Raw genomic sequence first — 14,434 nt, 5'->3', positions numbered from 1 at the left:
TGCGCCACAACTTACTGAGCCTGTGCTCTAGAGCCCGCGAGCCACAACGACTGAGCCCACGTGCCACAACTACTGAAACCCGTGCACCTAGAGCCCGTGCTCCACGAGAGGAGCCACTGCAATGAGAAGCCTGCGCACTGCAACAAAGAGTAGCCCCTGCTCGCCGCAACTAGAGAAAGCCCGCGTGCAGCAACAAAGACCCAACGCAGCCTGGAAGGAAGGAAGGAAGGAGGAAGGGAGGGAGGGAGGGAGGGAAGGAGGGAGGGAGGAAGGAAGACATAAGTTTATTTTTAAAAAAAAGAGAGAAGCTAGAAATACAAGTTTTATACAAAATCTTTGGATTCTTAAGGATTCCAACCAATCCATGAACAGTGGGTGACAATTGTGTCATCCATGGAAACCAAAGAGGGCCTACCCCAAAGCCCAGGGTTTCAGAGAGGCTGGAAATTCAAACATGAGTGAGGATGGGAGGAAGCAGGCGAGTGGACCCACAGACTAAGGCTCAGGGCAAAAGGGCAGATCAGGAGTGTGGCCTGGGGCATCAGGGGTCCCTGCAGAGCACCCCCTGTCGCCTCTGTGTCTGTTATGAGTTCTCTCAGTCACTCTGTCCTCTGGTGTCTTGATAATGCTGTGTCTCAGTCCCACCGCCTGAGCTGGGCTGTCCTAGGCAGGCCACTCCCCTTTAGACTGCCTCCATCATGTAGTTCCAGCCACAATGGGACCGTCACCCTTCTGATCCATCCTGCTAGATCTTCGCCCTAGCAGAGGCTGCCACCAAAATGGGCGCCTCAGCCTGTCTGCTATTTCCATTGCCTTCCATCAGACCAGCCCCACGTGCCTGAGCTGGAGATACCAGGATAGAGGCAGCTCTCAGCAGACAAGCTCCATTCACTGATCCAGCTTCCATCCTCCCACACCCAATGGGAGTCAGGTCCGTCACTACCCTTCACCCCACCCTGGAACAATTTTTCATGATACCTAACAGGGTAATCATGTACAGGCAAATGTGTAATTTAAGCAGGTAGTTTGGGATCAATTCAAAGGCATAGCACCATCTCTTCTAGCCACGATGTATAACGGACATACGTGTAATTGCTTCCAGTGCATATGCAAGGTATTCACTGAGCATGCCCTCTCTGCAAAATAGAAGCCAACTGGCTTTCTGGCCTCACAGAATCATAAACCTAAAGGGACCTAGAGATTTTCTAGGCCAAGGGTTACAAACCCAGATGCCCCTACAGAGCTGGCAGGTCACCTCAGCAGGATAGCAGGCCAGGTGTGAGGCACTAGGGTGGGGTGGAGCCTGTAGCCCTGGGGCAGTACCCAGCTAAAGGAACACTTGACCCAGCAGGTATTGCCAAGCACGTGGACCCAGGGTGCAAGATCTTCAACTTTTCAAGGAAAGTCCATACTCCAGATGTTTATGTGAAACGTCACAATTTTTAAATGGTGCAACTAATTTGGTTAGTTTTGCTTTTTTTTTTTTAAGTGCATGGACCAAACCAAACCTGGCTCCAGGCCAGCCCTGCCCTCTCCTGTACAGACGAGGAGTGGAAGGGGGCAGCATGGGCAGGCCAAGGAGCAAGTGAAGGGCAGGGCTCTGACCTCGGCAGGCTCCTGGGTCCCCACCAAGCTAAAGCCCTCACAGCTTGCTATGAGTTAGATGCAGTAGGTGACTGCAGAGCCCACTCTACAGAGGGCCCCAGATCCCAGGAAGGGGATCCCCAGGAGGAACCCTGTGCCACCACCAAGGCACGAGCTGCAGCCAGGCTGGGCGTAAAAATTGGGGGTCCTTTCTTCCCTTACCCTACAGTGGAATTCAAGTCTGGGAAATTGCTAAGCCCGGACAGTCTTGCTGTGGCCCATGTGTGTGCAAACAGCCTGGCCTGAGAAATCAGAACCACATGGTGCTGACCTGCCCAAGGGGGCTTCCCACCCACCCCCTTGCCCACTGGACAGCCCTAATGAGACAGCCTTTGCACAGGAATGTGCACGCCCCAGGCTGGGACCCCAGGCCCCAACAGCCTTGTAATTTGATGAATTGTCAACATCTGGGCCATAATTACTGGGCCCTGGACTGATAATCCTGGTAAGCCCCCTCATCCAGGGGCCCTGTTCTGGTGCATTGGAGGGCTCCATTCCCCAAGGGGAGCTGTCAGCATTAATTACAACCAGAAAACAAGATAGTCACCCAGCTCCGGCCAGTCTGAGCATTTACTCCTGTCTCCGTCTAAACACAACCAGTGTACTGATTTACTTCAGTTCAACAGATACTCTTGCCATAGCTGAGGAGGGGGGAACAGAACCAGCCAGCCCTGTACAGAGGAAATGGTTGACACAACTTCTTTGCCTCAGGGTTCCTCCGAGGCTTTGTTCCCTGATGAACATTGAGAAGCTCCAGTGATGGAGTCGGCATACTCCATGGCCCATACTTACTTCCCCAAGAAACCTCCCCTCTTTTGCCGTAGTAGTTAATATTTCTCAGAAGATGGCTCCATGGAACCCTGCTTAGGAAATAACCAATAGAGTGACAGAGGGAGGGAGCAAACCCATGAAGGTAAGAGATGACAGCAGTGGCACAGCCTGGCGTCCCCTTGCCAGCCACTAGGAAGGCCACACAAAGATCCCTCCCCAGCACTGCCCACCCGAGAGCCAGTGCAGACTCTACGTCTGTGTCCACTTCCCTGTAGGGTCTCATGACTTGGGTTGGTCTGAAAGAGGAGACAAAGGAGACTAACCTGGGACCCACGTTGAACTTGTCATTTGAGAGAAGGACAAGACCTCCATTTTACGGCTGAGGAAACCGAGGCTCTGGGCTGCTCAGGTCCCTGAGCGAGGCAAGGGGCATGGGCCAGCACGGGGGCTCTGTCCTCCTGGCGTGCGATTCAGCGCACCACAGGGTTTTGTTTGCTTCCACACATCCGAAAGCATCCTGGAGCTCAGCTGATCTGCACCAGGGAGGAGTGATTTAAAGCAGAACCCAGGCTTGTAAACAGCTGTGGGGCTTCGTGGAGGGCAGAAGGGGATGAAAACCTCTGGTGAATTCCACAGCTTTGATCAGGCAGGGGAGGCAGCCGGCAGGAACCGAGCGCCTCCAGGCATAGTGCTGTGGCATCTGACTCTCAGGATCACCCATTCTGTGGAAGCTGAGGCTCAGAGAGGGGATCTGAACCCAGGGAAGGCCCAAGCCCTGCCCTCACTCCATGGGCTTCCCAGTGTCGTTCCTTCCGCTCCTCTGGTAGGCGACCCAGGGGGAGAAGCAGCTGGAGCGGCTGATGGTCGGGGAAGGGGAGGGCTGCCTTGATGGAATAAGACCCCATGCCACCAAGGCCATACCTCCACCCAGTCTGGGGCTCTGCTCGTCCAGATGGCCTGGCTTCCCAGAACCAGCTTGTCAGCTGCTGGGGCACTCAGCCTAGACCTTGCCCTGCCTTGGTCCAGCCTGACTACTGTACCCACCCCATGTTTGTCTTTGGCTCCCATCTGACCAGCCCCTGACCCTGACCCTTCCCTCCTCTCAGAGCACCCAGAGCCAGGCTTGGGCCTCCCTCCAACACATGGAAACACTTGGTTCATAGATGGTCCACACAGCCTGCCATCAGAGTTGCTTTGCTAAGACTCAGCCAGGCCCTGAGATGAGAGAGTCCAGTGAGGCTGGGAACATTGCCCTCCGGGAGACCCACAAGCAGAATGATGGCTCAGGCAAATCTTGCAGGAAAGAAACCTATTTCATAGGGTGTAACCCCTTATTTGACCATAGTATTCCCTTCCCCAGGCAAGCCTGTTACACCCTGCAAGACACTGTTCCTTGGACACCAGTTTGGGAAAGGCAGTATGTAGAGGCAGGGCCCATCCTCTAAGGTTCACAGCCCAGGGCCCAACCTCCCCCAGCATAAGAGGGGTCAGAATCATGCCCCAGAGCTAGGCAGGTCCATCTGACTCCAAAGCCAGGCTGTTTCCTCCTCCACCCAACCCTTCTGTGAGTCCCCTCTTCAGTGACTCCCGGTCACCACTGGTCACCTATCAGCCTCTCCAAGGGTCAGCTGTTTCCCCAGAGAGAGAATTCAAGGGCCTGGGCACAGCCTTCTTGCCTAAGTGTCACCAGAGGTGAGCCCAGAGCCACCTCCTCAGACTAAGGCCATGGCTATGGGTCAGCTCCACCCACAAGGCTGGGCCAGCACCCTCTGGTCTCTAAACATTTGCACATGGGCATTCTGTGTTTGCCAAGGGAATCTTCTTGGCATCATATCTAGCCACATACAGCTCCAATCTTGGGTTCCCAGGGAATTCGAGGTGACTTTCCTTCAGCCCTGCGATGGGCGTTTCCAAGATTGCTGCTCTTAATGCCCCTTCTTGCCATTATTCAGAAACTACAGACTTTATTCATGTTTTTAAAACTCCACGAGTTTTAAAAACTCATGTTTTTAAAACTGGGGCAAGGGCTCTGTGATCCCAAATACAGGCAGGGCCCTGGGTGGGAAACTTGGTTTTCTGCCACTTACAGGGCTTCTCACAAACGAGAAAGCTGGGGACCAAGGCTGCACCATCAATGCGCCATCGAGGACAGTCTTGGAGTTGGCAGAGGGGAGCATCCTGCCTGGAAGGCAGGATTCACTCTCAGGAAGGGGCAGCTGAGGTCTAATGCTCTCAGAGACAGCTGGTGGCACTGATTTTTTCCCCTCTGGGGTCAAAGCCAAGGCAACATCCTCGGGCTCCCTTCTGCAGTGGACACTTCTAGAAAAGCAGGGCACCATGGCGCTGCATGCTTCACGTCAGCTGGTACTGGCCCTGGCAGAGGGTCAAAGTGAAAGAGGGTCCAGGGAGCCCTTGCCCAGGGAGGGTCTGCTCAGTGAGGGAGACAGATGTACCAGGAATCCTGGAAAGAAGGCAAAGCCTATGAACCTTCTCCCTAGGTTCCCTGGACAGCCATCTGTCACCCCCACTACCCTGTGCTGCAGAAGAGGGAGCACTCCATAGAGAGTGGAACCTATTTCAAGCCCTTGGACAATCCCACTGACTCAGCTTCTTCATCTGCAGGAGGGGGCATGGCACCTGTCTCCCAGGGCTGTGGCAAGGGCAAACCCTGTGAGGGATGCAGAGTCAAGTCCAAAGCAAACCCTGCTCTGTGTCCTGGCCTTTATCAGGGACACCTTGGACTCATCACGCTATCCAGTTCCGAGGCCTGCTGATGTCGCAGCTGTTGCTGGTGACTTAGCAGTGAGGCCTGCTGTGTTCTGCCTCCTGACATACGAAGAAAAGAGCTTTATTTAGTTCTAAGCTGCACCTTAGTCTCCTTTTTTGTTTGTTTTGTTTTGTTTTTTTTCTTGTGATGAGGACTTTTAAGATCTACTCTCTTAGCAACTTTCGAGTATACAGTACAGTAGTGTAAACTAGAGTCCTCATTGCTGTACATTACATCCCTAGAACTCTTGTAACTAGAATGTTGTACCTTTTGACCCCTTCATCCATTTCACCCACACCCACACCCACACCCACGCCCCCTTCCTTCTGGCAACCTCCAATCTGTTCTCTGTATCTAGGAGCGTGGGTTTTCTTGCTGTTGTTTTGTTTTAGATGCCACATATAAGTGAGATCATGTGGTATTTGTCTTTCTCTGCCTGACTTTTTTACTTAGCATAATGCACCTCAAGTTCCATCCATGTTGTTGCAAAAGGCAAGGTTTCGTTCTTTTTTATGGCTGAATAGTATTCCAGTGTGTGTGTGTGTGTGTGTGTGTGTGTGTGTGTGTACCACATCTTCTTTACCCATTCATCCATCCATGGACACTTAGGTTGTTTCTATGTCTTGGCTATTGTAAATAATGCTATAGTGGGGGTACAGGGACCTTTTCAAATTACTGTTTTCATTTTCTTTGAATAAATACCCTGAAGTGGAATTGCTAGATCATAAGGTGGCTTTATTTTTTATTATTTGAGGAACCTCCATACTGTTTTCCATAGTGGCTGCACAATTTACATTCCCACCAGTAGCACACAGGGCTTCCTTTTTCTCCACATCCTCACCAACACTTGTTACTTCTTGAAAAGGAAGGAGCTTTACTTAGTTCTAAACTGCATCTTAGTCTCTTTTTAATTTCCTTCTGCATTATGGCTTTTCTTAATCCATGCAGAATAGAGAGCGGCAAAGTTTGCACTGTGTTTGGGCTCAGGTCAGCAGGATGGACAGACACATGCAGGGCCTGGGCACAGAGTCTGCAGTGGCAACCACACTGGACAAGGTGACTGGGGGCCCGTGGGCAGGCGAGATCCAGTGGGCAATGGGACAGAGCAGGGAAAGTTTGAACAGAAGCATGCAAGGGCAGACAAGAGGGGAAAGTGGCCAGAGGCCAGGCAAGACCACTGCCGTGGCTTGAGTGTAGTGTGGACACAGAACTGAAGTGCCTGCCATGTCGGCTCCAGCCCCCACTTCTTCTGGCTGCATGGCCTGGGGCAAGGCCTTCCCCTTACTGGGCCTCAGTTTCCTCCTCTGTAAGATGGGTATGATAACACCTTCCTTACACAGGGCTTCTGTTGTGATTCAGGCAGAGTGTGGAGGCCACCAATAGCCCCCAGAAGAGACCCAGGATGGGACTGGGCCCTCTGTGTTATGGCAGCTGAGAGGGCTAGGGTGAGGGGTCCCCCATAGAGATGCCCAGAGGGACATGGCCCTGAGGAGGCCTAGCAGGGCCTGAGCGGGTGGGGGGCGGGGGTAGATGAGGGGCAGGACCTACTTTTAGAGGACTGCTAAAGGGAAAAGCCTTTTCATACAGATCCAGGTCAGGACAACCAGGAGCTGGCCCAAGGAGACAGGCCGGCTAGGACAGCTTCTGATGAGCTGCAGATGGCGGGGACCGAAACTGCACCTGACCAGGAGCCCCCAGAGCCTGGGCCCCCAAGACCTTGGAATGGCCCCACTCCCCCTCTCCTGGGACCCTAGCTGCCCCCAGGCCATCACCCTGACATCCAGACCCTCTACTGAATGTGAAAGGAATGGCCAGAAGCCAATTTTCAGAATTGCCCTGGTTTCCTGCCTGGAGTGAGGCCCTTGAGTGAGGGCACCAAGGAGCAGTCGCTCTCACAGCATCTGGGGAATCTGCAGATGGCTGTCGGCCAGGGCAGTCTGGAGACCCAGCCAGGAAAACTGGCTGTTTACCACTGGACCCAGCAGGCAGGTGGACCCAGTCCATGGCACCCCCATTAGATCCCTCTACACCTCCACAAGGGTATAGAGGAATCCAGTGAGGCTTTGTCAGGTGGGTAGACAGTGGGAGCTTTTGGGCAGTGGTCACCAGCCGTCTGAAGATACCACAAAGCCCCCAGACCACTGAGAGGCCCCAGCTCTCTAGACCCACCTTTGTATTATTTGACTTTTTCCTTCAAAGACCACAGCAGTGCAGGGAGCTGAAAGAGCTTTCAAGACTCTTCCTGTTATGTCTTAGTTCAGGCTACTCTAAGAAAGTACCATAGACTGCATGGCTTATAAACCACAGAAATCTATCTCTTCAGTTCTGGAGGCTGGGAAGTCTGAGATCAGAGTGCCAGCACAGTCGGGTTCTGGTGAGGGCCCTCTTCTGGGTTGCAGACTTTCAACTTCTCACTGTGTTCTCACATGGTGGGGAGAGAGGACCAGAGAGCTCTCTGGGGTCCTTTTTATAAGGGCACTAATCTCATTCATGAAGGCTCCACCTTCATGACCTAATCACTTCCCAAAAGCCCCACCTCCACATACTATCACATTGGGGATTAGGTTTCAACATATGAATTTGGGGGGGACACATTCGGTCCCTAGCAAGTTACAAGTGACAGAAACTCAATTCAAACTGGCTTAAGGAAAGAAATGTATTCGCTGACAAACAGAAAGAAGTATGCAGAGGTAGTTTCAGCTTCAGGCCCTTTGCGTGCCTTCCTCTCTGTCTCTCAGCTCTGCCTTCCTCTCTGTCTCTCAGCTCTGCCTTCCTCTCTGTTGGCTCTTTCTCAAGCCATGTGGTGCCCCCAGGAGCTCCAGGCTTAGCCCCGTCAGTAGAAAAGAATCCTCTCTCTTCTAAAGCTCCACCATTCGAAGTCCCAGGCATGACACTCATACCTGAACTACTCACCCTGGCCGAGGGAATATGGTCACATGTCCAAACCCTATGGGGTGGATGGGGGTGGCTTTGGAGAAGAAACGGGCTCTGTTATCAGAGGAGGGGATTCTGGACAACAAACAGCACAGAGATGCCCCCACCCTGAGTCCACGTGAAATGTACCCAAGACCATGGGTCGGGGCAGGCTTTGGTCTCTTGTCACTCAATTGTGCCTCTGGGTCGTAAAACACAGAAGAAATGCCTTTCCTGTGTGTAACCTCTGTGCTCTCTCACTCTCTCTCTCACTCTCTCTCTCTCTCTCTCTCTCTCTCTCGCTCTCGTTTTCCAGGGACCACTGGGTCTGGATGGCAAGCCCGTAAGTGATAACAGGGCAGTTGTAGGTGGTCCTGGGATGGGGCTGCCCCTGGGGTTGGGAGTTACCGTGGATGCCAGAGAGAAGGGCCACTAAGAACCTGGTTTAGCATGGAGAGAAGCTATTTGACCATCAGACTTGAGTTTAAATCCAGGTCCACCACCTGCTGACTGTGCAACCTTGAGGAGGCCTCTTCACCTCCCCAGCCTGAGGCTTCTGTTTGTCAAACAGGCATATTAACTCTTCCCACAGGGATGCTGGGGATGCAAAGAACTGTGAACAGCACTGTCCCTGGTGCCCAGTCAGCCCTCAAAACACAGAAGGCCCTCCCAGCAGACCCCACATGAGGCACAAAGCATCCCCTCATACAGTCTCAAGACTTAGATGGTGGACATCAGGCTGAAGAGTTCTCAACACCTGGACCAGAAGCATATGGTCCACTGGCATCTTTAGCAGAATGAATAAGATGCACACAGAGACAGCATAATAAAATGAATAATTGGATATGGATGGAAGGAAGGAAGGACAGATGGATGAATAGATTGATGAACAGATGGACAGATGGATGGATGAATGGATGGGTGGATGGAAGAAGAGTCAAATGAGGTAACGAATTGTACACACAGTTGGATGCATGGAAGAGTAGATGAGTTAGTGGATGGATAAATGCACGATGGTTGAGCAGACAAGTGAGTGAAAAAAATGAATGAATTAACAAATGATTGAAGGGCTGACTGATGATGAGTGCATCATTAAAGGGGAAGAAAGAACCCACTACCTAGATGGATGAGTGAATGAGCGAATCCATCACTACCTGAAGGGGACATGGATGTTTTGGGAAGGAGGCCAGTGATCGAGGTCCCTGACCAAGAGTGTGAACCCCAAGCTGGCCCACTGCAGCCTGGCCCCCACCCCGGGGTCTCTGAGCTCCACAGTTGGTGCCTTGTGTGTGACCTGACCAGCTTCCCTAGAAGTCCTGGTAACTTGGCAAAACTGAAAGAGACACATTTCCCTGCAGCCAGAGAGTGATGGCAGCCATCATGGCCTGCAGGGAGCCACCTTCACATCCACACACCCCCAGACTGTGAAGACAGTGACCTCCTCACTGGTACCTGGGCACAACGGGTGCTGAGCAGGGAGGGCTCTGTTCTCTGGGGGAAATGACTAGCACATGTGCCCCTGTCCAGAGAGGATGCCAGTGACCACCCCAGTCTCCTGTCCTCCTTGTGGTGAGCACTGAGGTTCAGAGCTTCCTTGGGGCCAGCACAGGCAGCCCTCATAAAGGCTGATAGGCGTGTATGTTTTTTCACTCAGCTGCCCACAGCTCTGCTCAGCCTCACAGGCCCTTCTGCCCTCAAAGCCTCAGGGAAGATAGAAGGGGGCTAGCCTAGTGCTCTTCACTCACTCCTGTTCTTTCTCTATCTTCCTTCTCCAGGGACTTCCAGGCCCCAAAGGAGAAAAGGTAAGTGATGCTGGAAGCTGTCCAGATGCAGTAGGCTGATAAAGGAGGCCAGAAATCTGCCTTCAAACCCCAGCTCCAGAGTGTGACCTTGGGCAAGTTACATCCCCTCCTGGAGCCTTACTTTCCTCATCTGTGAAGTGGGGCTAGTGGTGCCTACCTCCTAAAATGGTTACAAGGCTTACATTTGACAATTTAAAGTACCTGGAGGGTTGAATCCGAGTTCTCCTGGCACCAGAGTGTAACAAAACTCAAAGCACAGTCTACCCAGAATGACGAGTTTCCAAAATAATCAATCCTGAAAAGGGGAAGGTGCCAGAAGAGTCTGTGGAATTGAACACTGACTGTTGATGGCATTCTTTGTGGGGAGGACACCCCCCCAGGAAAACAAATGGCAGAGAGCTAACCCTTTGCAGCCCTTTGTGAGAAGGTCTTCCCTGACATTTGGCACTAAATGTCACAGTCAGACTCCTGGAGGGCTGGGAACTCCAAGTGACTTGGAGGGGAGCAGGAGAGAGGGGAGACCTGTGTGTTCCACAGTGGAGTCAGGGGCCATAACAGACCTGGGTGTGGTAGAACCGACAGGGCACTTCTAAGGCAGGGCAGGGCAGGGCTGGGCTGGGCTGCGCCACTGCTATGTGGCCCACATAGGTCAGGGCAGCCAGTGTTCCGGTCCACCCTCAGGGCTGAGCAAGGCACAGGATCTGGTGTTCAGAGCCTCAGGTTTGCATTACAGCTCCACCACCAACTGTGTGGCCTTTGGCAAGTTACCCAGCTTTCTGGGCCTCAGTTTCTCCATCTGTAAATTAAAACCAACGTCTCATGGGGAAGACTGCGTGAGGTAACCGTCTGAATGTTCTTTGTAGATGATGAGACACTCGTGCAGTTGGCAGGTACAGTGATTGCCTTCTTGCCAATTCTGGCTGATGCCACCAAGTCATAGAAATGATTAAGGTAGGGGCTTTGAAAACAGAGAGAAATTGAAGTCTTGGCATCTACTGCTACATAGCATACTGCCCCAAAACTTGGTGACTTAAAACAGTAAATCAATTATCATCCCTCATTATTCCCAGGTTCGGGGGTTCCACTCTGCTGTGTCTGGGGGCTGCCAATAGATAACAGACCACCTGGCTCCAAGCCCTGGATCTACTAGCTGTGTGACCTTGAGGAAGTTACTTAGCCTCTCTGTGCCTCAGTTTCCTCATTGGAAGTGGAGATGACATAGAGCCTTTATGTTTTTTTTCTTAGAATGAAGTGAGACTGTGTATATGAAGCACTGAGCACAGAGTAAATGCTCCACACATGTGAAGTAGTAATAAAAGTAGTGGTGATGTATCACCCTGTTTTTTGTTCCTAGGGTGCACCAGGAGACTTTGGCCCCCGGGTAAGAACTGAGCAAGACCCTCCCCTGATCCCACATGGTTTGTTTCATATCATAATAAGGTATACCTAGCGTTTCTTCTGGATCCCTATGCTTATCACAGAAAAAAATGAGCAAGCAGCCCCTCCCCACCCGTGGTCTATCTCGCTGCCTGTTTTCACTTCAACATCCGCTGGGTGGAAGCCCCAAGCACCTTGATTTGGCCGAGGCTGCCATCCCCTGCACAGACAGGGACTCTCTGGCAGACATCCAGTCACCCTTATCACCGTAGATGGGCAGACAGTGGGGCTGGCACTGGGCCCAGACTGGAGACTGATCTTCCTGAGGGCAGCTGGCACCCAGGAATAGGGAAGACTGTGGATGTAGCCAGCAGCCCTGAGCCCAGAGTTCAGCTCTGCCACTTACCAGCTGAGTGACCTGGAGTGAGTCACCTTCCCCTCTGAGACTCAGTTTCTCCAACTGTGAATGGGGATGACATCCTTGACCCCAAGCCACTGAGGTGAAGATTCATGGCAATCAGGAAAGTGGGCACCCGGCACCCCAAGTGGGAACAGTAGATCAGAGTCTCTGTCCAGCCCACTTCTAGCCCTTCATGCCCCCTGAGTCCAGGCACCCAGAAGTGCCTTGTTCTGAACCAGGGTTCTCCTCAACGGAGGCTGAAGCAGAGTGGAGACCTCTGCTGGTTGGGCCCCACAAAGCAAGTCTTGGCAATTTGGTGGGGAGCTTAGCTGGGGATGCCCACTCGTGGATCTCTGTGCAGCTCAGGCTTTCCCCAGGCTGGTGGGGGCATTTCTAAAGGGGCTTCCCAAGAGCAGCATTCTAAGCAGCACGAGACCAGTTAAGAGCTACCTCCAGAACGGACACAGTAGCACGTCCACTGCATTCTATTGGTCACAGCAGTCACAGGGCCCGCCCAAGTCAAGAGGGTGGAGAAATGGACTCCAGCTCTTGGGGGAGTGCAAGGTCCCATTGAAGAGGAGCCCGTGGGATGGGAGCAAGGATAGCACCCATGTTTGGAGAATGTGTTCCGCCACTTCCAATGACCAGGCTTCCTCTCTCCAGGTGGGGTTAAGTGGTTTTGCCTCCAGAAATAGCCTGGTCGTTTCTAAATCACCCTCCTGCCTTTCTCATCACACACCTCTTTGCCATCTAGATGGTTTTCCCGAGGCTCAGTCCGGGATTTATAAGTAGAGACCATCACGTGTACAATCGCCGAATCCTCAAGGTAGACTGGCGGAGTCTGGGCTGCTGGTGTGTACACTCCCCTCGACTCACCCCACATTCCCGGGGGAGACCTCAGCCATCCGATCCTGGTGGGAGGAGGAGGAGGAGGCTGACCAGCCTCATTCCAAGTAACTCAGGAGAAGACCCTAAACCTCCTCTAGAACCTGCTCAAGTGTCTACACCCATTTTCTGCCTTGGTAAGGAGCTTCCAGGCCAGTGGTTCCCACCCTGAGCCCTTGAGCTATTAAAGGAGCAGCAGTGGGTGGGGTATCTTCACCTGATTCCTAACACAGTGTAAAATGAGACAGGAATGGCCCACCACTATTGCCACTCTGGTTGGGTGACCTTACCAGACTCAGTTGTCTTTTGGCTGGAATTCTATCTTCTTGGTCAGGACCCTGGCTGAGTCAGACTGATCAGAAGATCTGCATGGTGGACATTGCGAGCTTCAGTTAATTTTTTAATTAGGAAAACAAGTGAGCTATGTCTTAAGTGCAGTGGTCTAGAGAACCAAGTTCTCTCATATCGTGGGGTCACAGATGAAAAATACTGTCTAAAAGAGACTCTTGCCTCAGTGGTCAGAGGAGACAGTTCCTTTCCTAGCTCTGTAACCTTGGGTAAACGATTACATTCTCTGACTACTGGCTACTCCATCTGTAAAATGGGACAATAGCAGTGCCCTGGCCAGGTGGTCGCAGGGTTAGGTGAGATAACCTCCAGGTAGGCCTCACTCCTCAGCGCTTGGGCACACAGCAGGGGCCCAATCCACAAAAGGCTTCTTCCTTTCTTGGTGACAGGAAGGTTAGGAACTGCTGGCACTGAGCCAGATGTGCCACATTACTGTGCCCTGAGCCAGTGCTGGGCGGGCACCACTGAGGCAGCAGGAAGTGCTGGGGGCACTGTGGTCTCTCCTCCTCTCCTCCTTGCAGGTGGGGCCACAAGGTGAGGGCTCTGGCTGCCTGAGGTCTGACCCATTACTAACACTGCCAAGAGTGAGGGATTTGGTGCTGCATGAGAGAGATGGTGTGGTCCTTTGTCGCTCTTTTTTTTTTTTTTTTTTGAGATAATTAAAAATTCACAGGCAGTTGTAATAAATAATACCCCGTGTACCCATCATCCAGTTTCCCCCAATGGTGACATCTTGCATTGCTGTAGTACAACCTCACAACCAGGAAATTGACACTGATACAATCTGCCAACCTTATTCCATTTTCACCCATTTTACTTATTTGTGCGTCTACTTATTTCCATGCAATTTTATCACCCTTGAGATTTGTGCAACCACCACCCAAAGATCCCTCCTGCTATCTCTTTATAGCTGTAGTTACCTCCCTCCCTGCCCCCATGCCTAACCCCTGGCAACCACTAATCTGTGCTCCATCTCTATAAATTTGCATTCCAAGAATCTCATGTAGATGCAGTCATCTAGTAGCCAACTTCTGAGATTGGCTTTTTTCACTCAGCATAAATCTTTTGAGATGCATCCAAGTTGCTACATGTGTCAGTACTTTGTTCCTTTCTATTTATTGCTGAGCAGTATTCCATGACATGGATGTACCCCAGTTGTTTAATCATTCACCATTGAAGGACATTTGGATTGTTTCCTGTTTGGAGCTATTATGAATAAAGCTGCTGTGTATATTCATGTATGGGCTTTTGTGTGAACATGTTTCTGTTTATCTGGGACAAATGCCCAAGAGTGTGCCTCTATCACTTAATAAAGCAGGAGCTGACCGACCAGGAAGGTCTTTCAGGAGGCTTACAGTCCCCATTCCAGAAGGAAGGGCGCTGGTTGGGCACTTGTGCTTTGTCCCACACCTAGTGTGTCTCATCTCTCACCTAAACACCGTAGCTGGGCTTCAGGCACTGAGAGCTGGAGACATGGAGCATGCCGTGGAGTGTACAAGATCCTCTTGGCCTCTTATGCAGAGGTAT

General features: G+C 51.9%; 1 protein-coding gene across 1 annotated transcript in view; it reads left to right on the top strand.

The window, feature by feature from the left end:
* Positions 1-14,434, top strand: part of COL23A1 (collagen type XXIII alpha 1 chain) — a 365,892-nt gene that overhangs the window by 333,106 nt on the left and 18,352 nt on the right. Inside the window, exons 6-8 of the mRNA XM_065873754.1 lie at positions 8,412-8,438; positions 9,871-9,897; positions 11,252-11,278. Of these exons, the coding sequence (XP_065729826.1) occupies positions 8,412-8,438; positions 9,871-9,897; positions 11,252-11,278 (81 nt within the window). The remainder of the gene's footprint in view (positions 1-8,411; positions 8,439-9,870; positions 9,898-11,251; positions 11,279-14,434) is intronic.

This window comes from Phocoena phocoena, chromosome 3 (genome assembly GCF_963924675.1).
Source record: "Phocoena phocoena chromosome 3, mPhoPho1.1, whole genome shotgun sequence".
Classification (NCBI taxonomy): domain Eukaryota; kingdom Metazoa; phylum Chordata; class Mammalia; order Artiodactyla; family Phocoenidae; genus Phocoena; species Phocoena phocoena.
Note: the sequence above shows the minus strand (reverse complement) of the source record. Positions and strands in the feature narration are given on the sequence as shown.